The following is a 26,742-nucleotide window of genomic DNA, read 5'->3' as shown; positions in this document are numbered from 1 at the left end:
AACATGTTTTTATTGAATATTATGTCAGGGTTTTATACTGAGTTGGTTGTTTGGTTGGTTGGCGTGTGTGTACGTACTTATTAACCAACTTGTGTTGGTTGTGTGGTTGGTTGTGCATTATGTTGGACATGTGTATGTTAAATTAACTGTGAAACCACAGAAAAAGGTGTTGTGTCTAAAATAGTACATACACTGTGCTGCACACTAATATAGTACACAAATACAAAACATCATTCCACTATTTCCAGAATCACCTGGCCTTAAAGGACATTTTAAGTGAATTTAATGTGGCCAGTTCATTACCTGCGGTTTCTTCCATTCCCCTAAGGTCCTTCAGTAGCTCTGCCCCTCTGAAAGCTTCATGCGTGGACCCATTCCACACACCTCCTCCATCGTGCTCCCGTGGCCAGGAGCGTCCTGAGCTAGCGCAGTAGGTAAAAATTGCTACTGCTCAGAACGGTCCCGGCAACAGGAGCTCGATCAAGGAGGTGCATAGCCAGGGCCAGGCATGTGCAGTGACTGGCTGAGTCAGCCAGCTTTCAGAAGGGAACAACCATGTAGCAACTTACGGGATGACGGCAGGGCACCAGAAGGACTTCAGGGGGCTGGAAGAAGCCCTAGGTAAGTTAAACTGGCCACATTAGGTTCACTTAAAGAGAAACCGTGCCCAAGAATTGAACTTCATCCCAATCAGTAGCTGATACCCCCTTTCCCATGAGAAATCTATTCCTTTTCACAAAGGGATCATCAGGGGCTGTGTATGGCTGATACTGTGGTGAAACCCCTAGCACAGGAAACTGTGAGGACCATGGTCCTGGCAGTTTCCTGTCTGTGAACCTCGTTGCATTGTGGGAAATAGCTGTTTACAGCTGTTTCCATCTGCCAAAAAAGCAAGCAGCAGCTACTTCCTGTGACATCACCTGCCAGCAGTAAAGATGTCGCCATGTGATAAATGTCAGAATATAAATTAGGGGGAGGAAAGATTTTACAATGGGCAAACACTGACTAAATAATTTATACATAATTATTTTAAAAATGAAGCACTTTTTTTTTATTACATTATTTTCACTGGAGTTCCTCTTTAACTGTCCCTATAAAGGACACCTGAAGTGAGAGGGATATGAAGGCTGCCATATTTATTTCAGTTGCCTGGCTATCCTGCTGATCATCTGCCTCTAATACTCTTAGCCTTAGACCCTGAACAAGCATGCAGATCAGGTGTTTGACTGGATTTGCTACCTACTTGTTCATAGGATACCTTAGTCTTAAAGGATACCCGAACTGACATGTGACATGAGATAGACATGTGTATGTACAGTGCCTAGCACACAAATAACTATGTTGTGTTCCTTTTTTTCTTTCTCTGCCTGAAAGAGTTAAATATCAGGTATGCAAGTGGCTGACTCAGTCCTGACTCAGACAGGAAGTGACTACAGTGTGACCCTCGATAAGAAATTCACCTTTTTTTTACCTCTTTCTTGCTCTCAATAGCCATTTTCTGCCAGGAAAGTGTTTTATAGTTGGAATTTCTTATCAGTGAGGGTCACACTGTAGTCACTTCCTGTCTGAGTCAGGACTGAGTCAGCCACTTGCATACCTGATATTTAAATCTTTCAGGCAGAGAAAGAAAAAAAGGAACACAACATAGTTATTTGTGTGCTAGGCACTGTACATACACATGTCAATCTCATCATGTCACATGTCACTTCGGGTATCCTTAAAAAATATGGCAAGAATAACTCTGCGTGTGTGTGGGGAGTAGTGCAGAGGCTAACCCCACCTCTCTTGCCCCGGTGTCAGCCTACGTTGCCCTGCAAAGTAACCCATTCCGAAGTCCTTTTTAGCGGGGTCGGTGCATGTGCAGTGTGTACTCCGGTGGTAAGAAGTAGCGCATACAGGGAGAGCGGTCACAAAGTGCACGAACTGACATATTGCGCATGTGCAGCGTAACATAGCCGGGTCAGAGGGCATGTGCGCTGGGTATGTCTTTCTGCGGGATTGTGCACATACCCCCAAGAACATACTGCGCATGCGCCGGCCCCATTGAGCAGGACTTTGGAACAGACCACTTTGCAGAAAAACGGAGGCTGACACCGAGGCTAGGGGGGTGCGGTTAGCCTCTGCACTACTCCCCAAACACACACAGGGCCTCATTTATGCTATATTTTTAGGACTAAGGGCCCATTCACACTTACAAATTGCCAAACGCTAGCGATGAGCGCTAGCATTTTGCGTGGGTGATTTTTCCACAGTGTAAAGCGGAAATTCACTGGACACTTCCGCGATTTCAGAGCAATTGTTCACAGCGCTTTAATAGCACTGTACGTCGACTGCTCCAGAATCGCCTCAAAACTGCTGCAGGTAACGCGTTTGCGATTGGCATTAATCGCAAAGCACCCGCGATCTGCGCCAATTGTGGTAGTGAGAACAGGGGCAAACGCAGGATTTTTAAGGGGGGGTTCCTGAAAGGTCCAGAAGCACGTATGTCCCGAGTGCTTCCGAATACAGGTGGCTCCATACTGCCCATGCACAAAAGTGCGCTGGCGTATTACGGAGCTGCCTATCTTTGGAAGTACTCAAGGACACTAGTGTTTCTGAGGGCTTCTGGTAGCAGCAAATGTGAACGGGGTACAGCGCTGGAACAACTCCCCAAGAGAGGAACGGCAGATAGACTTAGTTTGGACAATTCAGTGGAATATGCTACATAGTTTCACATAGCGCAAGCGATACCCATATGATGCAGGGATATATGCATCTGCGGAAGATGGCGGCGCTATATATATATATAAATACTAAATAATAATATTTTGCCTCACCAGGATTGCACTTTTATTTAGCTTTCCTGTATGACAAGAACACACAGCCAGCTCTAGGGGAAGAGGGAAACAAAGGTGAATGAGGGAGGGCTGGTGCACACCAAGAGTGCTTCTGAGCGTTTTTCAAATCAACAGTGATTTGAAAAGCGCTTGGCTAATGTTACCCTATGTGGGTGTTCCCACAGCAGCGTTGGGATTTTTTCAAAATCGCAGGTATACTGCATGTAGCATGTTTTTGAGCAATTCATTCAAAAATCGCTCTGAAAATCACTTCACAAAATCACACTCACAAATTGCTAGCGATTGCTATTGTCATTTTGGCGTTGCACTAGCCCAGAGAGAGGAGTGGAGAAATTGAGAATAGCCTGAGATGGAGCAGAGAACTTATCTGTATTGAAGTCCCACATCACACAGGCTACTTGCCTGTAATCGGACTCCTGTCCCTATCAGTCTCTCACACAAGTCAGAAAGAAGCCCTCCTGGAGTCTAGGGACTGTCAAAAACTTTTCAGCTTGTTATCCACACCTTATCCACACAATGGGGAGAGACCAGACAGATGTTTGCCCACAGACCCTGAGTCCAGGCAAGCTCTGCATCATGCTGTGCATATTTACCAGCTTGCCTGCACTCTAATTTCATCATGTCTGACACTTCTGTGCTGTGGAGAGTCCAGGACTCCATAATCAACATTCTCTCACTGCAGGCTGCATCTTCTTGTGAGGGTTGTGAGGGAAGCTCTGCTGCCTCTCTCATTCTATTAGCTGGAGGGAGGCACCAGAAGTAAGAAGGGAGGGAGAATGAGGCTGTTTATATTATGCAGGCTTCCCTGGCTGAATACACAGCTCAGTGCAGGGGGGAGGTTCCAGACACCCGGAATAGCCCCCTGAGTTCGCCAGTGTGAGAACACTGCTATAAGGTAGAATAGCACTAGCATTTTTAAAAATGCTAGCGCTTTGGCGATGAACGGGAATTGCCCGCTAATTGCCCAAGTGTGCATGGGTCCTAAGGCATCCTTTAAAGAGGAACTCCAGTGAAAATAATGTAATAAAAAAGTGCTTCATTTTTTACAATAATTATGTTTTAATGATTTAGTCAGTGTTTTCCCATTATAAAATCTTTCCTCTCCCTGATTTACATTCTGACATTTACCACATGGTAACATCTTTACTGCTGGCAGGTGATGTCAGTGGAAGAAGATGCTGCTTGCTTTTTTGGCAGTTGTTAGTTTGACAGCTGTTATATCCCACAATGCAATGAGGTCCACAGACATAAAACTGTCAGAAGCATGGTCCTGACATCACACTGTGGGAGGGGTTTCACCACAATATCAGCCATACAGACTTCCCTGATGTCCCGTTTGAGAAAAGGAAAAGGTTTTTTTCTTGGTAGAGGGCATAAAAGATCAGAAGGGCAGCCAAGGAAATAAATATGGCAGCCTCTATATCGCTCTCACTTCAGGTGTCTTTTAATGTTTGACAAAACCGACACACAGTGTACGAGACAAGTAAAAGTGTCCACTAATTGTCCAATTTCTAGAGAAAAATCGTTAGAGCGATTAGAAATTCTGATCAGATTGGTTGTACATAATCTCCATTGATGTGCACAATCAATTATGAGCAATTATAGAAATAATCATCCGACTGGATTTTGGTCACAAACCAAAATTTGGATTTTCTTGCTGGTTGTGATAGATAGGAAGCAAAGACTGGTTCGCTGATGGTGTAGTGAACGATTTTTCTTCCAATCAGTACTGGAAAAAGTTTTTTAAGGAGGCGCCCTTGGAATATAGTAAGATATATGTCTATATTTATATATAAAAAAACTAAATGAGGTAGCTTACCTCTGTTCTAGACTCAAAAGAGGTTCTTTATTGAAAATAGATAGGTATACGTGTAGACAATGCGTTTCACGGGTCTCTGCCCGCTTCCTCAGGTCAATAACACACCTTTTTGATAGCAGTGGTCTGCGTGGGCGCCTGTAGCCCTTCCAATCAGAATTATCTGATCACTCGAACGGTTTTTCCTTAGAAATTGGATCATTAGTGGCCACCTTAAGAATACACTGCTGTATAATTCAAGGCACTATATGGGCATTTATATCATCATTATTATTATATGTATGCTTCTAAAGTTTTAAACAGAGTTGGAGAAGAAGATTTCGGCAGACAAAGCCACAACAAGAGGAGACAATGTGACGTGACTTGGACATGAATCAGCAGCAATATTAGGTGACAAGACTAAACAGGATGATTACATACTGTTCACGTTCAATTTCTCAGCTATAAATATTGATTATGATGACAGCTATTGCTAAACGCTTCTTTTCCCCAGGGATAAATTTAACTTGCTTCATGGAGGTCCTGTGTCAGTCTACAGGTCCTGTGTGTTTACTTCAAGGTTCATAACGGCTTCCTTTAAAAATAGGTGAAAGATCTAAAAGGGGAGAGGTGAATCATGCCATGTGGTAATGGGGGGGTGGAGAGTGTGTCAATCTGCCTCCACCAGCTGCTCCTCACATGCTGAGACTTATAAACCTTTATAAAAGCATAGATTCCCAAGAAGGGCGGGTAAAACCAATGGCTGCAGGACCCTGGTGCCAGAGGCGTCGCTAGGGTTTTCAGCACCCGGGGACAAAGACAGTTTTTGTGCCCTACCACCAAAATTATTGGAGTGACCACGCATCTGAATGCGGGAATGGTCATGGGTGGAGCCAAATGTACAAATACTGTTTAGATAGCCAAATGTGCCTCCTTTCCCCACTCAGATAGCCAGTGTGCCCCCTAGAGATGTCAGATGCAACAGCAAAAGACTCACTGGCCCCAACGTTCCAGCAATGCCACCATCTGCCCTCTGCAGTGTGTCCAGCGTCCTCTCCTTGGTAACAGAGGAGAGATAAGGTCATCGTCAAAATGTCGGAGCCGGTGAGTCTTAACATTTACTCACTCCTCTGCGGAGGGAGGGAGAGAAGCGGTGGCAGTTCAGTTGGCCAGCAAGGCGCCTCTCACAAATATGGGGATGCACGCAGCCATGCTGAGCACCCTCACAATGCTGCACCGCGGGACATATGTCCCCTCTTGCCCACCCATAGCTACGCCTCTGCCTGATGCAATGTGTGAGTCCAGAGTCAACTCCTATCTCATATGTGACCTTTCATGCTCCCCAGGGACAAACCAGTTGATACTGCCACTGAGAGTCTGCACACTGCTTTATTTTATTTTCCTGCAAAGAATACGAATAGCTTTAGACAAAAAGGAACAAATCGAGAGCCCCAAATAGTGTAATATTGTTAGTAAATGAAGTAACGGATAATTATTGAAATATTACTCACAAGGATGGGTTGCCTCCAAAGGCAACCACTGTATGCACAGATGGGGCTATTATCCTGTCCCCAGACTCTCCACTCAGGACTTACCTCCCCACAGATGACACCACAATTTTGTATTAAAAAAGATGTACAATGTTTATTCATTACTCCAATATAATCTGCAACTGATTTCGTGGGTCTCATGCCTGCTTCCTCAGGCAAGGTACATACAGTAAAAGGGGAAACTGGAAAATTAACAGGACGTGTTATAGTGCCTCTGAATAGCTTTAGGCTGGGTTCCCACTTGTGCCAAATCACGTGTGGCCAGAAGGTCCGGACAGTGTAGTGACTGTCCACTTTGATGGTCTACTGTGGTCCGACTGGAGCATGGGCAGATAGGCTATATGGGGAATGTATCTGGTGTTCACGTTGTCCGTTCTCAGCGGGAACACAGCCTCACTAGGGATATAGAAAATGTAGCATAGTAGGAGTTAGCTAGGATATGCTTAAGTTAGTGTAAAGTCCATTATACACCATTAGATCAGGTACAATGCTGCCCATAATTATTCACACAGCTGGCAAATTTTGAGAGAAAGTTACTTTTATTCAACCAGCAAGTCATTTTGTGACGAGAATAACAGGTGTCTCAGCTTTTGTTTACACTTGAGCAAAAAGTGTCCAGTCCAAAATGATTCAAACCCTTCTCAATAATCAATAGAAAAGCCTTTATTGGCTATTACAGCAATCAAATGCTTACTTTAATTGCAGAACAGCTTTTTGCATGTATCCACAGGTATTTTTGCCCATTCATCTTTAGCAATGAGCTCCAAATCTTTCGGGTTGGAGGGTCTTTTAGCCATCACTCTGATCTTTTGCTCCCTCCACAGATTCTCAATTGGATTCATGTCAGGACTGTAGCTGGGCCTCTCCAAAACATTAATGTTGTTGTCTGCTAACCATTTCTTCACCACTTTTTCTGTGTGATTTAGGTCATTGTCATGCTGAAATGTCCACTGGTGCCCGAGGCCCTGTTTCTCTGCAGACTGCCTGATGTTGTCGTTGAGAATCCTCATGTACTGCTCTTTTTTCGTGGTGTCATTGACTGTGATTAAGTTCCCTGGTCCATTGGCTGAAAAACACCACCCCCAAAGCATTAGGTCCCCACCACCATATTTGACAGTGGGGGTGGCGTTCTTTGGGTTGAAGGCTTCTCCTTTTTACACCAAATGAAGGAAACATCATTGTGACCTAACAATTCAATTTTTGTTTCATCTGAACATAACACAGAGGACCAGAAGTCTTGTTCTTTGTCCAGATGAGCATTTGCAAAGGCCAAGTGAGCTTTTGTGTGCCTTATCTGGAGAAGTGGCGTCCTCCTTGGTCTGCATCCGTGGAGCCCAGCAGTGTGCAGTGTCAGAGCCAATGTCTCAAGGCAGACAATCCAACAAACAGAGCCCAGATTCACCAGGATGGCCTTGGTGGTGATCCTTGGATTCTTTTTCACCTCTCTCACTATCCTCCTGGCCAGCACAGGTGTCACTTTTGGCTTCTGACCACGTCCTCTGAGATTTTCCACAGTGCGAAACACATGTATTTAATAATTCTTTGCACTGTAGCCACTGGAACTTGAAAACATTTAGAAATGGCCTTGTAGCCCTTTCCTGACTTGTGAGCAGCCACAATGCACAGCCGCAGGTCCTCACTGAGCTCCTTCGTCTTACTATTACTATTACTGTCCACAAACCAACTGCAGAGATCTGCTGTTTTTCACCTGTTGAGTTGATTAAAACAGCTGGTCCCAATTAATCAGGGTAATTAGGATGCTTTAGAACAGCTTGGACTATTTGGAATGGTATAAAACTTTGGATTTTCACACAGACTGGCAGTTTGCAAAGGGTATGAATAATTTTGGACTGGACAATTTTTGCTCAAATGTAAATAAAAGCTGAGAATTTTTTCCCCCACAATAATGCCTCTTGTACATTGTCTTATTATCTTTTGGGAGACACCTATATCATTTCCCATCAAAAAATGACTTGCTGGTTGAATAAAAGTAACTTTAAGTCAAAATTTGCCAGGGGCATGAATAATTATGGGCAGCACTGTATTATTATTATTATTATTATTATTTATTAGATTTATATAGCGCCAACATATTACGCAGCGCTGAAATGATTGATATCTGTCAGATGACAACCGTTTGGCCACCTTGTTCCACTTAACATACCATTGCGTTCCCATTGACTCTCATTATGGGCGTTTTTTATGCATTTTTGCATATTATGCAACAAAACCGGCTTTTTTGAAAACGCACGCATATAAAACGCATATGCGTTTTTTTATGTGGGTTTTTCCTGCAGCCCAAAGACTTCTATTTGCGGCAAAAACGCAACGTTTTCCGCAATGCTAGCATTTCTGCTATGTGTGCACCTAGCCTCAAACTCATCTACAATTGTTAAATTACAGAAAAGTGACAGCAAAGCGTTTGCTGTGTCTGGACACTGTGTGCTTCAGCTCTGTGGCAGAAATCAGATTTTTTCATTGCAGAATTGCTTCCCCCGAAAGGACACTATAGGCTGTAGACCAGAGAGTCAATGGCTGCAGAAATAGCCCTGATGGCTGTGTGGAGCGATATTGCATTCCATAGTAGCTCTCATAATGGCCTGTCCAAGTGTCTATTGAACAGCTGCATGCAGTATTTTTAGACCAATCGTTCCAAGACATCTTTAAAGCAAGGTGTGAATACACAGGCCTGCAAATCTCTTAATGGGCCAGCGATCTGCTGCTTTCATGTCTAATTTAAGAAGGTGATAGATTTCACTAACCGTAAACAACAATATTATATTATTATTATTTTTTTAATTATTATTTAGTATTTATTTAGCGCCGACATATTACGCAGCGCTGTACAGTGTATATATATATATATATCTTGTCACTAACTGTCCCTCAAAGGAGCTCACAATCTAATCCCTACCATTGCTATATGTCTATATAATGTAGTGTATACAATGGCTATAATTCATAAAGCATTTCCGCATGCGGAAATGCTTAAAACAGCTGACTTTACCGACCACTCGGCAAAGTCAGCATTCATAAAGCCTCTTTCCGCATGGAAAAATGACACTACCGAGCAGAGTGATAAATCACCGCCTTGTGCGGTGATTATCGGAACAAATGTAGCAAAATGTTCATTCATAAAGATCACCGCAAGCGGTGTGAGGTCGGGAAGTACCGCTCCCTCTGATGTGGCGATACCAATGTAAGTGAATGGAGACACAGAGACCTCCCAGGCAGCTGCAGCAGAGCGGAACACGGAGAAATGTATCAACTCTGCAGCTTCCGTGTCTCCGCCTGCCTACCGCCTGCCTACCGCCAGCTTAGCTCGGGGAATCTCCGCACTGCTTCCGCACATGGATACATCTTTATGAATGCCCACCCAGAAGTCTAAATATCCGCCAGCGGTGTTTTCCCGCACAGATTCTCTTTACCGACAGCCTGTTCATGAATGATAGCCATTGTAGGCTAGGGCCAATTTTAGCAGGAGCCAATTAACGTATCCGTATGTTTTTGGAATGTGGGAGGAAACCGGAGAGCCCGGAGGAAACCCACGCAGCCACGGAGAGAACATACAAACTCTTTGCAGATAGTGCCCTGGCTGGGATTCGAACCAGGGTCCCAGCACTGCAAGGCGAGAGAGCTAACCACTACGCCACCGTGCTGCCCACGACATCAATAGATAGACATCAATATGCAACAGATCCCAAGTTAAAAGAAGTCTAATGCTTTATATTAAGCGTGTAATTATGACCACAGCATCGTGTTTTATGAAGGCATTTGGCAGACACAGACGTGGACAAATTTGTTGGTACTCCTTTAGGGCCTGTTTCCACTACACGCAGATTCTGCATGCAGAAAACTGACTCCAATGAATGTCTATGGGCCTGTTTCCACTGAATGCGATTTTTCTGATGCAGATTTCCCATAGGCATTCATTGGAGTCAGTTTTCTGCATGCAGAATCTGCGTGTAGTGGAAACAGGCCCTTAAAGAGGAACTGTAGCCAAAGATTGAACTTCATCCCAATCAGTAGCTGATACCCCCTTTCCCATGAGAAATCTTTACCTTTTCTTAAATAGATCATCAGGTGGGCCTGTATGGCTGATATTGTGGTGAGACCCCTCCCACAGTATGATGTCAGGACCTAGGTTCTGACATTTCCTGTCTGTGAACCTTGTTGCATTGTGGGATATAACAGCTGTTTACAACTGTAAAGCAAGGAGTTTCTCCCTCTATAAATATTATGTTAGTGGGTGTGGTTTAAATAATTGCAGTTTGTGCTGTTTTTTTTTTTTCATGTCTGCCAGTAGTAAAGATGATGACCTGCAGGCACATTGTGGATCAAACAATATGAACAAATTACATGGCGAATATGAATAATTTCTTGATCTCTCATTAATTTTTTAACGTCTCACTTTGCAATGTATTGTTTTATTTTTTCCCCTTTTTGCTACAGTTCCTCTTTAAGGAGAAAAGTTCTACAGCTATCTCTGAAATAAGTAGGGATGGTTAATGAGAGGCAATACTGAGTTGATGCAGCTTTTATTTACATTTAATTGAAATGTTTTAAAACAGACCAATGGAGTACGGTTGCTGTGAGATTTAATTGGTCCATTTTCAGGCTCCATACATTTGCATTTAAATTAGAATAAAATCTGCATAAACTCAGAATTATTTGCTTCTCATCACGCATCCCTTGAAATAACTTTAAAGTAATAAAGTAAATTGGCAAAAACCGTTGTTTCTGATGTATTGAATAAAAATCTGATTTTTTTTTGTGAGCCTAGAATCCTCATAATGGGCTGTATTGAGTAAATGTCAATAGAATTGCTGTCCATTCCCTGCACCTGGCAAGCTTACTAATATTAAGTGAATATGGCCCAATGCAGGGCAGTTTCTAGGCTAAATTGCACCGCTCCTCGTAGGCCTCGAGTGCGCTACTTACAGTGCAGTATTTTGCGGACTCCAGTATAGGTTAGCTAGAGATGGCCCCCAGTATTAGTTAGCAAGATGTAGCTCGCAGTCCAGGTAGCCAGGTATAGGTGCCCCCAGTATAGGTAGCCAGGTATAGTTGCCCCAGTATAGCTAGCTTGGTATAGGTGCCCCCAGTATAGGTAGCCAGGTATAGTTGCCCCCAGTATAGGTAGCCAGGCATAGTTGCCCCAGTATAGGTAACCAGGTATAGGTTCCCCCAGTATAGACAGTCAGGTATAGCTCCCACCAGTATAGATAGCCAGGGTTAAGTGCCACCAGTATAGGTAGCCAGGTATAGATGCTCCCAGTATAGGTAGCCAGGTATAGATGCTACCAGTATACAGTGGTGTGAAAAACTATTTGCCCCCTTCCTGATTTCTTATTCTTTTGCATGTTTGACACACTTAAATGTTTCTGCTCATCAAAAACCGTTAACTATTAGTCAAAGATAACATAATTGAACACAAAATGCAGTTTTAAATGATGGTTTTTATTATTTAGTGAGAAAAAAACCTCAAAACCTACATGGCCCTGTGTGAAAAAGAAATTGCCCCCTGAACCTAATAACTGGTTGGGCCACCCTTAGCAGCAATAACTGCAATCAAGCATTTGCGATAACTTGCAACGAGTCTTTTACAGCGCTCTGGAGGAATTTTGGCCCACTCATCTTTGCAGAATTGTTGTAATTCAGCTTTATTTGAGGGTTTTCTAGCATGAACCGCCTTTTTAAGGTCATGCCACAACATCTCAAGGTCAGGACTTTGACTAGGCCTCTCCAAAGTCTTCATTTTGTTTTTCTTCAGCCATTCAGAGGTGAATTTGCTGGTGTGTTTTGGGTCATTGTCCTGCTGCAGCACCCAAGATCGCTTCAGCTTGAGTTGACGAACAGATGGCCGGACATTCTCCTTCAGGATTTTTTGGCAGACAGTAGAATTCATGGTTCCATCTATCACAGCATGCCTTCCAGGTCCTGAAGCAGCAAAACAACCCCAGACCATCACACTACCACCACCATATTTTACTGTTGGTATGATGTTCTTCTGCTGAAATGCTGTGTTACTTCTACGCCAGATGTAACAGGACACGCACCTTCCAAAAAGTTCAACTTTTGTCTCGTCGGTTCACAAGGTATTTTCCCAAAAGTCTTGGCAATCATTGAGATGTTTTTTTTAGCAAAATTGAGACGAGCCTTAATGTTCTTTTTGCTTAAAAGTGGTTTGCGCCTTGGATATCTTCCATGCAGGCCGTTTTTGCCCAGTCTCTTTCTTATGGTGGAGTCGTGAACACTGACCTTAATTGAGGCAAGTGAGGCCTGCAGTTCTTTAGATGTTGTCCTGGGGTCTTTTGTGGGCTCTCGGATTAGTTTTCTCTGCGCTCTTGGGGGTAATTTTGGTCAGCCGGCCACTCCTGGGAAGGTTCATCACTGTTCCATGTGTTTGCCATTTGTGGATAATGGCTCTCACTGTGGTTCGCTGGAGTCCCAAAGCTTTAGAAATGGCTTTATAACCTTTACCAGACTGATAGATCTCAATTACAGTACTTTTGTTCTCATTTGTTCCTGAATTTCTTTGGATCTTGGCATGATGTCTAGCTTTTGAGGTGCTTTTGGTCTACTTCTCTGTGTCAGATAGCTCCTATTTAAGTGATTTCTTGATTGAAACAGGTGTGGCAGTAATCAGGCCTTGGGGTGACTACAGAAATTGAACTCAGGTGTAATAAACCACCTTTAAGGTATTTTTTAACAAGGGGGGGCAATCACTTTTTCACACAGGGCCATGTAGATTTGGAGTTTTTTTTCTCACTAAATAATAAAAACCATCATTGAAAACTGCATTTTGTGTTCAATTAGGTTATCTCTGACTAATAGTTAACGGTTTTTGATGAGCAGAAACATTTAAGTGTGACAAACATGCAAAAGAATAAGAAATCAGGAAGGGGGCAAATAGTTTTTCACACCACTGTAGGTAGCCAGGTATAGGTACTTCCAGTATAGGTAGCCAGGTATAGGTCCCCCCAATATAGGTAGCCAGGTATAGGTGCCCCCCCAGACTAAGATTAAAGTGCAGGAGGGGGGAGCAGCAGGCACACTAACACAGCCACGGGGAGGGGGCCTGACTCCTCCCTCCTTCTCTTCGGGCCCCCTTCATTGCTCCCCCCCTCCCATTGCAGACTTTCAGCAGCTTGCACGGGTGACCGGAAACACTTACTGACTTCTTCCGAGCTCCATGTGATAGAGCTCTGCATGTCTTCTCTGTCTCCAGCACTGCTCTACTTCTGCTAATCAGGCAGAGTAGAATGAGCTGCGCTGGAAACAAAGAAGCCCGGCGTCAGAATTATATTTTATTGATAAAGTGTGAAAATATCACCGAGGAGAAAAAGTGAATTGGATAAGGGCTGTTGTGTTCTGCTTTGCTTTGAAGACTTAAAGTGAACCTTAAGCCAGGAAAAAAAAAAGAGTTTTCCTCCCCTGGGGCATCTACCAGCCCCCTGCAGCAGTCCTGTGCCTTCGCAGCCACTCACTAATCTTCTGGTCCCCCACTGCCAGCTTGTTTCGTTTTTGCCAACAGGCCCGTCAGGACTGGCCACGCGGAGCTTTTTCCGCATTCCTGACTGCAATTAGCGCTATTGTGGGCCGCATCGCATACATAAATACGCGTTGCCGCATATCTATGCGTTCTTAATGCGGCAACGCATATTTTTGTATGCGATGCGGCCCGCAATAGCGCTAATTACAGTCAGGAATGCGGAAAAAGCTACGCGTGGCCAGTCCTGACGAGCCTGTCGGCAAAAACGAAACTAGCTGGCAGCAGGGGACCAGAAGATTAGTGAGTGGCTGCGAGGGCACAGGACTGCTGCAGGGGGCTGGTAGAAGCCCCAGGGGAGGAAAAATCATTTGTTTTACTGGCTTAAGTGTCCCTTTAAGTCTTCCTCTCATTTTACATAATTCCTCTGAGAAATAAACACTAGCGTAGCAAGCATCTCAGGGGAAAAAAAAATCTTGCAACCAGTCATAGTTACATAGTTATTTGGGTTGAAATAAAGAAACGTCCATCAAGTTCATCCAGAAAGGATACCAGAGCCAAAAGAAGAAGAAGAAACGGGGGGAGTAGGTATATAAGGGTAGCTGTGCTAATGCTCACCGCTCCCCCCATTCTCCTCTGCCCCCCTCCTTTCTTACCTAAAAACCCCGGCAGCCTTTTCTGGGTTGCTGGCAATAGGAATCACTGCGACTGCGCTGGCCCAGCTGTGTGTGTCCTACAGTGCATGACCGCAGCCTGAAGCGTTCTGCGTGTGACATAAATTGTTACGTCGTGTGCATGCGCAGAACGCTCCTGGATGCAGTTGCAAGCTATAGGACACACAGATCTGGGCCAGAGCAGGGGCAGTGATCCCGACTCCCGGCGACCCCCGAAAAGGCTGCTGGGGGGTCTTTATGTAAGAAAGGACGGGGCCAGAGGAGAACGGGGGAGCGGTGGGCATCAGCACAGCTCCCCTTACATGCCTGCTCCCCCCATTTCTCCTCCTTATTTCGGCTCTGGTATCCTTCAAGACACCTAATAAGACAGGAACTAATACAAGCCTTTGTACCATAAACAATCCTTTGGAGCGGATTCAACTTTTAAAACCTCTACTGTCATCTTGTCCCTGTAAATATGTTTTGGAGAGTTGTCAGTTCATATCTCACACCTGCAGATTGCAGCAGTAATAGGCTGATAAGAACCTCACAGCACAGCACACGTCTGATTAGGTGGAAATAATGTCAAGGAAGTTGTTAACCTTTAATAACGCTATTTTACATCCATCATCCTAGCTGAAGGCACAGCGATTATGTTGCACTCAGTGCTCCTCAAGTGTTCACCTGTTTTACAGAGGAGATATCTCTGGTCAGATGCACAGAGGCAAGCTCAGGCATGCAAGAAGAATTCAAATAGATGCTGAAGTCCAGCTTACATCTACAGTGCTGTAATCGGTACATGAACCAAGAGAATGGCGCTGCGGAAGCCAATTTTATTTATATCACATACAGGCCCAGATTTATATCACAGGAGACTATAGGCACAGATGTCCTGGCACCTTAGACTTTACCCTCCATGAACCTAGGAACCCCCACCAACCTGCACCACATACCCTCAATATTCAGTAGCTAGGGGTGCCCTTGACTGAAGGGAGATCTCGTTAGTGGAATGCCGATAGCATGGTCAGTAACAGGACTCTGCATAGGAAAGGAGAGAGGAATGGTGGATAGTGAGCCGCATTTCCATCACCAGGCGCCTGTAGGCAAATGCCTACAGTGCCTTATGGTAAATCCGGCCCTGATCTCATATGAAGTCCCCAAGTATTAGGTAGCCCCCCCTCCAGTATAGATAGCCAAATGGGCCTCCAGTATTAGGTACCCCCCTCCTCAGTATAGGCAGATGTCCCCCCAGTATTAGGCAGCCCCCTCACCAGTATAGGCAGATGTCCCCCCAGTATTAGGTAGCCCCCTCCCCAGTATAGGCAGATGTTCCCCCAGTATTAGGCAGCCCCCTCACCAGTATAGGCAGATGTCCCCCCAGTATTAGGTAGCCCCCTCCCCAGTATAGGCAGATGTTCCCCCAGTATTAGGCAGCCCCCTCACCAGTATAGGCAGATGTCCCCCCAGTATTAGGTAGCCCCCTCCCCAGTATAGGCAGATGTTCCCCCAGTATTAGGCAGCCTCCTCACCAGTACTGCCCCAGTGCCATAATAAACAAGTCAGAGCTGTTGGTGCTCAGATTGCAAATATCATGATGAACAACCAGTCAAATTCAGTCTCTCGAGTTCCTGATTTTGATCATTTTTTAGTTGAACCTCGTATCATCAGCCTGGTTGATGTGACTCAACATCAGAGCTGGGACAAGGTCCTTCAGCACCCAAGGCTGAGACAAAAAGTGCGCCCGTCCATCCCTCCGCCCCAGCCGTCACACACTGATTGCTACTAGACTAAGAGGCGCCCCAGGGCCCCCAACCTCCCCAATACCTTAATCTCTAGTTATCTGACTTGCAGTCACTGCCATGTATCCCCTTTTCCTATTTCTTTCTGCTTCAAACACAATTGGGAATGACAACTGAATGAATTGTGCGCCCCCTCCTACACTGCGCCCTGAGGCTGGAGCCTCTCCAGCCTCTGCCTCGGCCCGGCCCTGCTCAACATACATAGCTTCCAATTATTTGGTTTTTGGAGGGACAGTCCCTGCTGCTTTAAATTGATCTATTTCTTATTTTCAAATGTTAAAGCACACCTGAGGCGAAAATAAACGAATGAAATAGACGATTGTATCTATCTTCCTTCTCCTAAAAATGACTTTTTAAGATATTACACAGTTTTATTATATATTTTAATCTACTTTTTAAGTTGCTTTTTTTTTTTGAATTTTCTTTAAAAAGCTACTTTTTAAGTTTTAGCAGTTTTTATTGTTTTTACTCAATGACACATTCATTGAAGTATGCCAGAGCTAAAATCTATGAATTATTGACCCTTTTTATCTATTTATCTCAGAAGCCATTGTCTGCTAGGAAAGTGTTTTAAGCCTCATCTACACGGGTAGATGAGGCTCCGATCCGGCGGCTCAATTAGCCGCCGGATCGCCTCTTCCGCGTCCCTGCCGCGTCCCCGCTCGCCCACGCGTGCGCCGGATTCGATACCCGCTCGTCCCCGCGCCGCTTATCTTCTGTTCGATTCCCTGCCATTGTCCCCTCGCGGGGAACGAGCAGGGAATCGGCGGTAGCAAGATCCGACCTGTCGGATCTTATCAATCGAGCCGCATCAGCGGCTCGATTGATAACACACATCGGAGCCTCATCTATGCGTGTAGATGAGGCTTTATAGTTGGAATGTCTTATCAGTAAGGGTCACACTGTAGTCACTTCCTGTCTGAGTCAGGACTGAGTCAGCCACTTACATACCTGATATTTAACTCTTTCAGGCAGAAAAAGAAAAAAAGGAACACAGCATAGTTATTTGTGTGCTAGGCACTGTACATACACATGTCTAATGTCTATCTCATCACGTCACATGTCACATCGGGTATCTTTTAAAATGAAGGAAAGCTAATGATGATAGAGAGGACCGGTGTTTGAATGATAAAACTGTCTTTTGCTTTTGAATTCTCTGCAGTATGCATGATGAGAGGCATGGTGAGGGCGTGGTTAGAGGAGTGGCAGGGGTGTGTCTTTATGTGTCCCGCTTTTCTCAAAAAGTTGTGTGGTATGAACATGTAGCTGTATTTTCAGACATCTTGATGAGTCCTCATCTGGTTGTCCTCAGCACTGACAGCAGCTCAGGATATTGCAGATGACACAGCCTCAGAAAAAATCCGGTTGATTTTAATTAGGTTGAGAGAGCTAATTAGAGCAGCAGCCTTGCCGCTTCCACAGATGGGATGCATGCAAATATAACCTCTACCTGCTCCGCTATGTCATTACTGCTGCTGCCATCCCGTGCATTTTAATGGCACAACTATATTTACTCATCTGAGGTCTTGTGACAGACAGATGTCCTTAAAGGGTCAGTCCATCCAAAACCCATAGGATTTAATCCTCCAGTAGAAAGACCTTGAATCTGCATCATGACTGGAACTGTCACATCTGTTCAGACAGTGGAACTAGCATTTTGACTATATTGCTTCTGTGCAAGGCTGGATTTATACTCTTTTCTGCCCCTATGCCAAGTACGTTGTGACTCCCCTTTCTTGTGCAGCAGAGCCCCTCCCATTCCATGTGCAGCCCCCTCTTCTGTGTGTGTCATGCATTTAGTGTAGCCCTTCACTTTCATGAACAGCTCCCTTTTTCCATGCGTTGCTCCCCATTTTCAGCCTCCTTTTTCCAATGTAGCCACTCCCCTTTTATGTTCAGGTCCCCCCCTTGGGCTGCTGCCGCCCAAGGCCCTGGCCTTTGTTGCCTTTCCAGAAATCCGGCTCTGCTTCTATGACAAAATCAGTGAAGGATAATGCATTTGGATTTAGCATAGTGTTTCTTGCCAGCGCTGTGAGGAAAATTTGCTGATTGGTGTAGCCTTAAAGAGACACTGAAGTGAAACAAAAATAAGATATAATGATTTGTATGTGTAGTACAGCTAAGGAATAAAACATTAGGAGCAGAGACATGAGTCTTATGCTGGGTACACACTATGAGATTTTCTGGCCGATTTACTGTCAGATCGATTATTTCCAACATGTTTGATTTGCTTGCGTTTGATCGATTTCTGAGCATTTTCCGATCGATTTCCGTTCACTCTAATAGGAAGTCGATCGGAAAATGCTCGGAAGTCGATCGGAAAGCAAATAGAACATGTTGCAAATAATCGATCGGACAGTAAATCGGCCAGAAAATCTCATAGTGTGCATCCAGCATAATATTGTTTCAAGTACAGAAAGAGTTAAGAAACTCCAGCTGTTATCTATGCAAAAATGCCATTGAGCTCCACGACTTTCAAAGTCACATAGAGCTCTGTCTTCTGAAGCGTATTATCTTAAGTGTCTGGCACTGTATTGTTTGTTTTCCCGCAGAGAACAGTTCAAAAGTTCACTGGTCTGCTCTGTAAAATCATTTAGAATGCTGAGTAGTGTGCAAACTGCAAATATTAGAGAATGGTGCAATGTTATTAAAAAAACGATATAACTTAAAATAAAAATAAGAGAATATTTTCTTTGCTACTAATGTTCTAGTAATTATCCGTACTACACAACCAATTCATTATATGATACATTTTTTTTACGCTTCAGTGACTCTTTAAAGGGAACCGAAACTAGATGAAAAAAAAAAACATACGGTAACTTACATGGGGCTTCTTCTACCAGTCCCCTGCAGCCGCCCTGTGCCCGTAACATCACTCCGCGATGTTCCTGTCACCCGCAGTTCCCCTCTTTTTTGTGGATGGGTGACTCTGCTCCCCACACCTCTTGATTGTGCTCCCATAGAAGGGAGCACTCTGCGCATGCGCAGTATGGGAAAATCTCTATTGCGAATGCGCAGAACCCTCCCAGCGATAGCTATGTAAAGGCCTTGTTACCATGTATGAGCTGCAGGCAACACAGCTGCAGGTAACACAGGTGGACACAAGGCACAGCGTCGCTCCGCGATTTCTCCAATGCGGTTGTGATCCCAGAAATGTAGAAATGCAAGCAACCATGCAGTCTATGCACTTTTTGATGTCCCTGCGGATCGTATCACTGCGCATTGCTGAAAACACGGCCATAGTCATGCAGATGGAAATGAGGCCTAACTGAACTAAATAATTCTGCGCAGGGGTGTAACAATAGCCCTGCATTGACGTGGGGGAAAGGTGCTTAGCTGGGAGGGGGGAATTGGCCGGCAGGTTTTTGCAGGGGGGGCAGCAGATGCTTGTTATGACACTGGTACTGCATACAATATTGATAGAAGGGCTATTAAAAATCTAGCTTCTTAGTGTGCACCAATGTAGAATGCAGGAGAAACAGATATTTATCTACCTCAACCCTAATGGCGCTCTTGGCCGTTATACATGAGAATACAACAACTTTATACACAACTCACATTACAGACACAGGATGTAGTAAGACTTTTGCTGCTAAAATCAGTGCACGCCCTGTGGTTATAGCTGGTAATGCATCTTACCTAATAGATAGACACACCATAGACTGTTGTTGCTAAATACAGATTCCAACAAATATAGTGTATATTCATATGGCAGCACCCATACAAGAGCAGAGACCAGCGCAGGCTTTGTACTTTTCTCTTAACTCAGGGAGAGGTCGCAGGAAACGCATTACCTGGAGAGTCATTAAGACTGAAGGATATTCGGACAGGCTTATCAGCGGGGATCCTCGCTGTAGTGATCATATGGGCAGAGGGGCTCCAACCACCTTATCAGGAGGAATGCTGCAAAATACACAGAGTAATAACATCAGCAATCACTAATGCAGAAAAGGAAAAACTCATTTCCACACATTGCATTGAAACTACAAAATGGATGTGGCTGTGTAAAATGTAAAGCTGTAGGCTTGCTATACACAAGCGGTTCTGGATGCTAGCCTGGCTTACAGGGGCACAAAGAGATCATTTGCATAATAAGTAGTGGTGCATTGTGGGTAACCACAAATGTTCACTTATAGCTGAATTATTGCAAAATTCCTTCTGTTTTAAGAAGGCAAATTACACCAAGCATTGGTTTTTAGTAGGAGGGCTTTTCGGTCTCTTTTATCCCCCAATACATTCCTAGTGGTTTGGGTCACCCTGAGCTGCTTGGTTACTCTCAAGAGACCATTGAATGTAATTTTCACAGGAGTGAAGCACATAATAAGAAGGTCATGTTCTGGCACTGGGATGTCAAACCGGTCCTTCGTGGGCCGAGGTCCTCACACATTTTTGATACAGCTCAAATGAATTGATGGGTCTGAATCAGGAAAGGTGAGGTCCATCAGGTAGAACACATTCCTCTCTTTCTCAGTCCATCCTAAACACTGGCATGGATCTGGCCCTCCAGGCCTGGAGTTCCACACCTGTGTTCTGGCATAAACCTTGAGGTTATGTGAAGGATACAAATGTGAGGTGGGGACAGGCCCGCCATCAGGGGGGGACATCCGTGACTCCCGTCACGGGCCCGGGCCTGCAGGAGGGCCCCATCCCCGCCGCGGCCCTAGCGGGTGCCGCCCGACCGCCGCTCAACCTCCCCTGGCCGCTGCTCCCTCCCTCCATCCCTCTAGCCGCCGCCGCCGCCTCCGCGTCAGACCCCGATCAGGCGGCGACAATAGTGCGGGCGCTAGGACCCAGCGCCCGCACTGATATGCGGAAGTGACGTCACTTCCGCATATAGAGCGGGTGCGTCCAGCGCCCGCTCTTACTGGTCGGGTCGCCGCTGATCTTGAGGTCTGACGCTGCTGGCAAGGTAGGGGAAGCAGTGGCGGCGGCTGGGGAGGGGGGGGCTCCCTGTCACTCACTCACTTGCTAAAGGGGCTCCCTGTCACTCACTCACTAGCTAAAGGGCCTCCCTGTCACTCACTCACTAGCTAAAGGGGCTCCCTGTCACTCACTCACTAGCTAAAGGGCCTCCCTGGCACTCACTCACTTGCTAAAGGGGCTCCCTGTCACTCACTCACTTGCTAAAGGGCCTCCCTGTCACTCACTCACTTGCTAAAGGGCCTCCCTGTCACTTACTCACTAGCTAAAGGGCCTCCCTGTCACTCACTCACTAGCTAAAGGGGCTCCCTGTCACTCACTCACTAGCTAAAGGGGCTCCCTGTCACTCACTCACTAGCTAAAGGGGCTCCCTGTCACTCACTCACTAGCTAAAGGGCCTCCCTGTCACTCACTCACTAGCTAAAGGGCCTCCCTGTCACTCACTCACTAGCTAAAGGGGCTCCCTGTCACTCACTCACTAGCTAAAGGGCCTCCCTGGCACTCACTCACTTGCTAAAGGGGCTCCCTGTCACTCACTCACTTGCTAAAGGGCCTCCCTGTCACTCACTCACTTGCTAAAGGGCCTCCCTGTCACTCACTCACTTGCTAAAGGGGCTCCCTGTCACTCACTCACTAGCTAAAGGGGCTCCCTGTCACTCACTCACTAGCTAAAGGGCCTCCCTGGCACTCACTCACTTGCTAAAGGGGCTCCCTGTCACTCACTCACTTGCTAAAGGGCCTCCCTGTCACTCACTCACTTGCTAAAGGGGCTCCCTGTCACTCACTCACTTGCTAAAGGGCCTCCCTGTCACTCACTCACTAGCTAAAGGGGCTCCCTGTCACTCACTCACTAGCTAAAGGGGCTCCTTGTCACTCACTCACTCCCTAAAGGGCCTCCCTGTCACTCACTCACTAGCTAAAGGGGGTCCCTGTCACTCACTCTCTCCCTAAAGGGCCTCCCTGTCACTCACTCACTAGCTAAAGGGGCTCCCTGTCACTCACTCACTAGCTAAAGGGGCTCCCTGTCACTCACTCACTCCCTAAAGGGGCTCCCTGTCACTCACTCACTCACTCCCTAAAGGGTCTCCCTGTCACTCACTCACTCCCTAAAGGGCCTCCCTGTCACTCACTCACTAGCTAAAGGGGCTCCCTGTCACTCACTCACTCGCTAAAGGGGCTCCCTGTCACTCACTCACTCCCTAAAGGGGCTCCCTGTCACTCACTCACTCCCTAAAGGGGCTCCCTGTCACTCACTCACTACCTAAAAGGGCTCCATGTCACTCACTACCTAACCTGGGGGTCCCTGTCAGAATCCAGGTGAGAGGTGTCTACCATAATAAGGGGGCATTCTGCCTATTTATGTGAAATGCTGTCTATTTATGTGCCTCATGACTGCTGAATTTGTCTTGTTGGGGGCCTAATGATTGAATTTTTACTTGTTGGGGGCCTCATGATTTGTTGGGAGCCTCATTGCCTCAAGATTGCTGAATTTGTCTTGTTGGGGGCCTCATGATTTGTTGGGGACCTCATGATTTGTTGGGGCCTCATGATTGCTGAATTTGTCTTGTTGGGGGTCTCACAATTGCTGAATTTGTCTTGTTGGGGGCCTCATTATTGCTGAATTTGTCTTGTTGGGGGCCTCATGATTGCTGAATTTGTCTTGTTGGGGGCCTCATGATTGCTGAATTTGTCTTGTTGGGGGTCACATGATTGCTAACTGCGAGACTATGGGAAAAGCTGAATCATTACCATATGAGACAATAGCATTAAACCTACTTTTTTAGCTTTTTTAAACAGAAGATAAAACTGGGAGGTTCTAAAAAAATGATGGAGCACTTCCTCCTTCCGGCTTGAAGGAGGAAGTGCTCGATATCGAGGCTTGCAACGCGTCCATTCGGAAACTTGCACCTCGTTGAAACGCTGGGCGGAGAGCGGCGTTCTGGGTAATTAACCCCGCCGCATCTAGCCGCTCAGCTGTGGCAATTAGAGCTAATTTGAATCACGAGTATCCACCGTGGTTATTCGTGATTAATTTGTGGACAGCAAGTCTCCAACTAGCTCTGCCAACATGTAATGGCTACGCACATTTCTCAGTTTGGGGGGGGGGGGCCCGGACTGATGATTTGTGAGGGGCCCCAAAATTTCTGATGGCGGCCCTGGGTGGGGAAGACGGGGGGGGGGGGGGGGTTGTGCTCTGGGGGGGGGGGGTCTTATAAACAAAATCTTATAAAGTTTTTATGCCTGTTTCTATCATTTGTGCTCCCTGAGTATTATTGAGCTGTATTGTGCTGCCCTGCTACTTCCCTTGGTGTATAGCAGCTTCCTATCCCCCACTCCATGTGCAGCAGCTCGCCTCACCATACTCAGCAGTGCCCATGTTTCATATGGTGCAACCATAGCTCCCAATTGTCCCTCTGTCCCTCTTTCTTCCTCATGTGTCCGTCTTTCAGGACTGATGTATAGATCTATGTTAATATATGTATTTTTCTACTGAAAAATGTGTTTAACCACTTCACTACTGAGAAGTTTTTCCTCTTCTTTACCAGAGCAATTTTCACCTTTCAGCGCTCCTTCCATTCATTCACCAATAACTTTATCACTACTTATCACAATGACACGATCTATATCTTGTGTTTTTCACCTCCAATTAGGCTTTCTTTGGGTGATACATTTTGCTAAGAATTATTTTATTCGAAATGCATTTTAATGGGAAAAATAAGAAAAAAATTAGAAAAAAAATTATTTCTCAGTTTTTGGCCATTATAGTTTTAAAATAATGCATGCTACCATAATTAAAAACTACAGATTTAATTTGACCATTTGTCCCAGTTATTACAACGTTTAAAATATCCCTAGTACAGTGTATGGCGCCACTATTTTATTTGGACATAAAGGTGCATTTTTTTTCAGTTTTGCGTCCATCACTATTTACAAGCCCATATTTTCAAAAATAACAGTAATATGCCCTCTTGACATACATATTAAAAAAAAGTTCAGTCCCTAAGGTAACTATTTATGTATTTTTTTTTTAATTTGAATTTTTTTTATGCAAATAATTGATTTGGGCAACTATGGGAGAGTGTGGGCAGTAAGGGGTTAATTTAAATGGTATGTATATGTTTGTGTATGTGTAATTATAAAAAAAAAATGTAAGTAGGTGTAATTGTACTATTTGGCCACAAGATGTCCTTGCACATTATTTTCCTGAGCGTACTATAAGTACACAAACAGGAAGTCATGCATGGTCATGTTTATTCCGTAATTACAATGACCGCAGGCATCTCATTGATGTCGGAGATCATTGACAGAGGGGCCCATATGTTTTTTCTCCTTCTTAGCTGATGATTTTTCATCTTCTATTTAAAATAACTTTTCAGCACTTTGCAATTGAAAAAGTACCAAAAACTAGGTGGAAAAGTGCTATCAAAACTATTTTAAGTATTTTTTTGCTTGCTGGTAATTTAAAAGGCATTTCATTGACAAGTTTGAAAATATCACTCAGGAGAAAACGTTTATTGCATATGAGCCAGAGTCTTAGATCAATAAATGGGAACTGAGTTTCCATTCACTGACCTCCCTTCTAACGGGCAGCAACGAGCACCCGGGCGGTTGTCCCTGAGCAGGAAATGAACTCCTGCAGGACATAGATATACCATCTCAAACCACATAAGTGTTTAAAGTGTACCTGAGATGGGGGATATAAAAAATTATACATACCTGGGTCTTCCTCCAGCCCCCTTCAGGCTGATCGATCCCTCGTCATCCTCCTTTGCCGCCTGGAACCTCTGCTATTCAGCCCGCAAAGTCCTTCAGTCGGGGCCAGTCAAAGCATGCGCAGTCCAGGTGCATGCTTCCCCCTTTGCTCTCCCCTTACTGCGAGCATTCTGCACCTGCCCAGGTGCAGAACGCTCCTGGCGATTGGAGCACAATGGGGATACGCTCATGGCCGGGCCCCACATGCGCAGTACGCAATAGCGGAGGCTGCAGGCAGAGGAGGACTATGGTGAGGGATCGATCAGCCTGAAGACAGGGCCGGATTTGTACTCTTTACCGCCCAAGGCCATTGTCAGCAGCCACCCCCCTTCAGCATAGGGAGCCAGATGGCCCTTCCCCGCTCCCACCTCCAGTATAGGTAGCCAGATAACCCCCCTCCACCAGTTTAGATATCCTGATGACCCCTCCCACTTCACTCTAGTATTAAAAGCCAGATGACCCCCCCCCCCCTTCTGTATACATAGCCTGATGACTGCCCTCTCTCCCATATAGGTAGCCAGGTGATGCTTCCCCCCCACCCAGTATAGCCTGCTGCCCACCCACTCTTGATCCTGTGGTGCCCTAGGCCATGGCCTATGTGGCCTTGGCTTAAATCCAGCCCTGCCTGAAGAAGGCTGGAGGAAGCCCCAGGTATTTATATTTTTTTTTCATATTCCCCTTTTTCATGTTTCCTTTAACTGGCTCTAAACTTTATTCCCATCAATGAAATTGATACACAGTAAAGCCCCCGTTATCCAAGACTCAGTAAACCAAAAGTCTCAAGCAACCAGAAAAAAACTCCTGGCTTTGCGGGATGCATAAACCTACTTTTACATTTCTTTATACAGTAATAAACCTCTGTTACATTAAGTCTGTCATTTGTCCTAATTTGCTTTTAATTACTGTATTTCAACCAGGGGCGTTGCTAGCCCCAAAGATCCGTAGCATGTGTCACGGATCTATTCTGGGGTGCCCCGGATATCCCGCAGGCAGAGTCAGGCAGCTGGCGGCAATACTCAGCTCCGCCCACTGTGGTGCCCTAATTGGGGGGGGCATGATGGGTGCTGTAATGCCTCTATGGGGGCTGTGGTGCTTTTATGGGAGCATGTTGGGAGTTGTGGTGCCTCAATGGGAGGCCCGTGGGAGCATGAGAGGGTGCCCACTAGAAGGTCAGGGAATTTTGTTGGGCAGGCCTACTTAGACCGCTGTTAAGTTCATGTAAACTTGGCTTCATCTGTGACCACACCCACATTCTGGTATGTGGCCATGCCCATTTTTCAGCTTGAGTGCCCAAAAGTGCCCGAGATCTCTTACGATCCTAGCAACATGCCTGATTTCAACATTAATACAAAGTGTACGGTAAGTATACAGTATGGAGTATAGTACTGTTTTTTTAGCCAGGCCTGTTTTTAAAGGGGAACTGAAGTAAGAGGTATACAGAGGCTGTCATATTTATTTCCTTTTAATCAATACCAGTTGCCTGGCAGCCCTGCTGGTCTATTTCTCTGCAGTAGTATCTAAATAACACCAGAAACAAGCATGCAGCTAGTCTTGTCAGATCTGACTTTAAAGTCAGAAACACCTGATCTGCTGCATGCTTGTTCAGGGGCTATGGCTAATAGTATTAGAGGCAGAGGATCAGCAGGGCTGCCAGGCAACTGGTATTGCTTAAAAGGAAATAAACATGGCAGCCTCCATATACCTCTTTCTTCAGTTACCCTTTAACATTGAGTCTCAAGCAACCAGAAAGTAGAAACTACACTTATCTAGGATCAGCCGATGCTTGTTGGTGACGGATAATGGGAGGGTTATTGTATTTCGCATTTTCAAATATTTTCAAAATGATGAAATACTAATGATGATAGAAAGGACCAGTGTGGTTTGAATGATAAAACGACATCTTTTGATTTTGAATTCCTTGCGATATGTATGGTGATGGGGGC

The 26,742-nt window shown here is 45.3% G+C and overlaps 1 protein-coding gene across 1 annotated transcript in view; it reads right to left on the bottom strand.

Annotated features, from left to right (window-relative positions):
* MAP3K7CL (MAP3K7 C-terminal like) overlaps positions 1–26,742 on the bottom strand; it is a 64,277-nt gene that overhangs the window by 16,486 nt on the left and 21,049 nt on the right. The window contains exon 2 of the mRNA XM_068270602.1: positions 19,921–20,029. Within this exon, the coding sequence (XP_068126703.1) occupies positions 19,921–19,990 (70 nt within the window). The 5' untranslated portion in view covers positions 19,991–20,029. The remainder of the gene's footprint in view (positions 1–19,920; positions 20,030–26,742) is intronic.

Source organism: Hyperolius riggenbachi, chromosome 2, assembly GCF_040937935.1.
Source record: "Hyperolius riggenbachi isolate aHypRig1 chromosome 2, aHypRig1.pri, whole genome shotgun sequence".
In the NCBI taxonomy this organism is placed as follows: domain Eukaryota; kingdom Metazoa; phylum Chordata; class Amphibia; order Anura; family Hyperoliidae; genus Hyperolius; species Hyperolius riggenbachi.
Note: the sequence above shows the minus strand (reverse complement) of the source record. Positions and strands in the feature narration are given on the sequence as shown.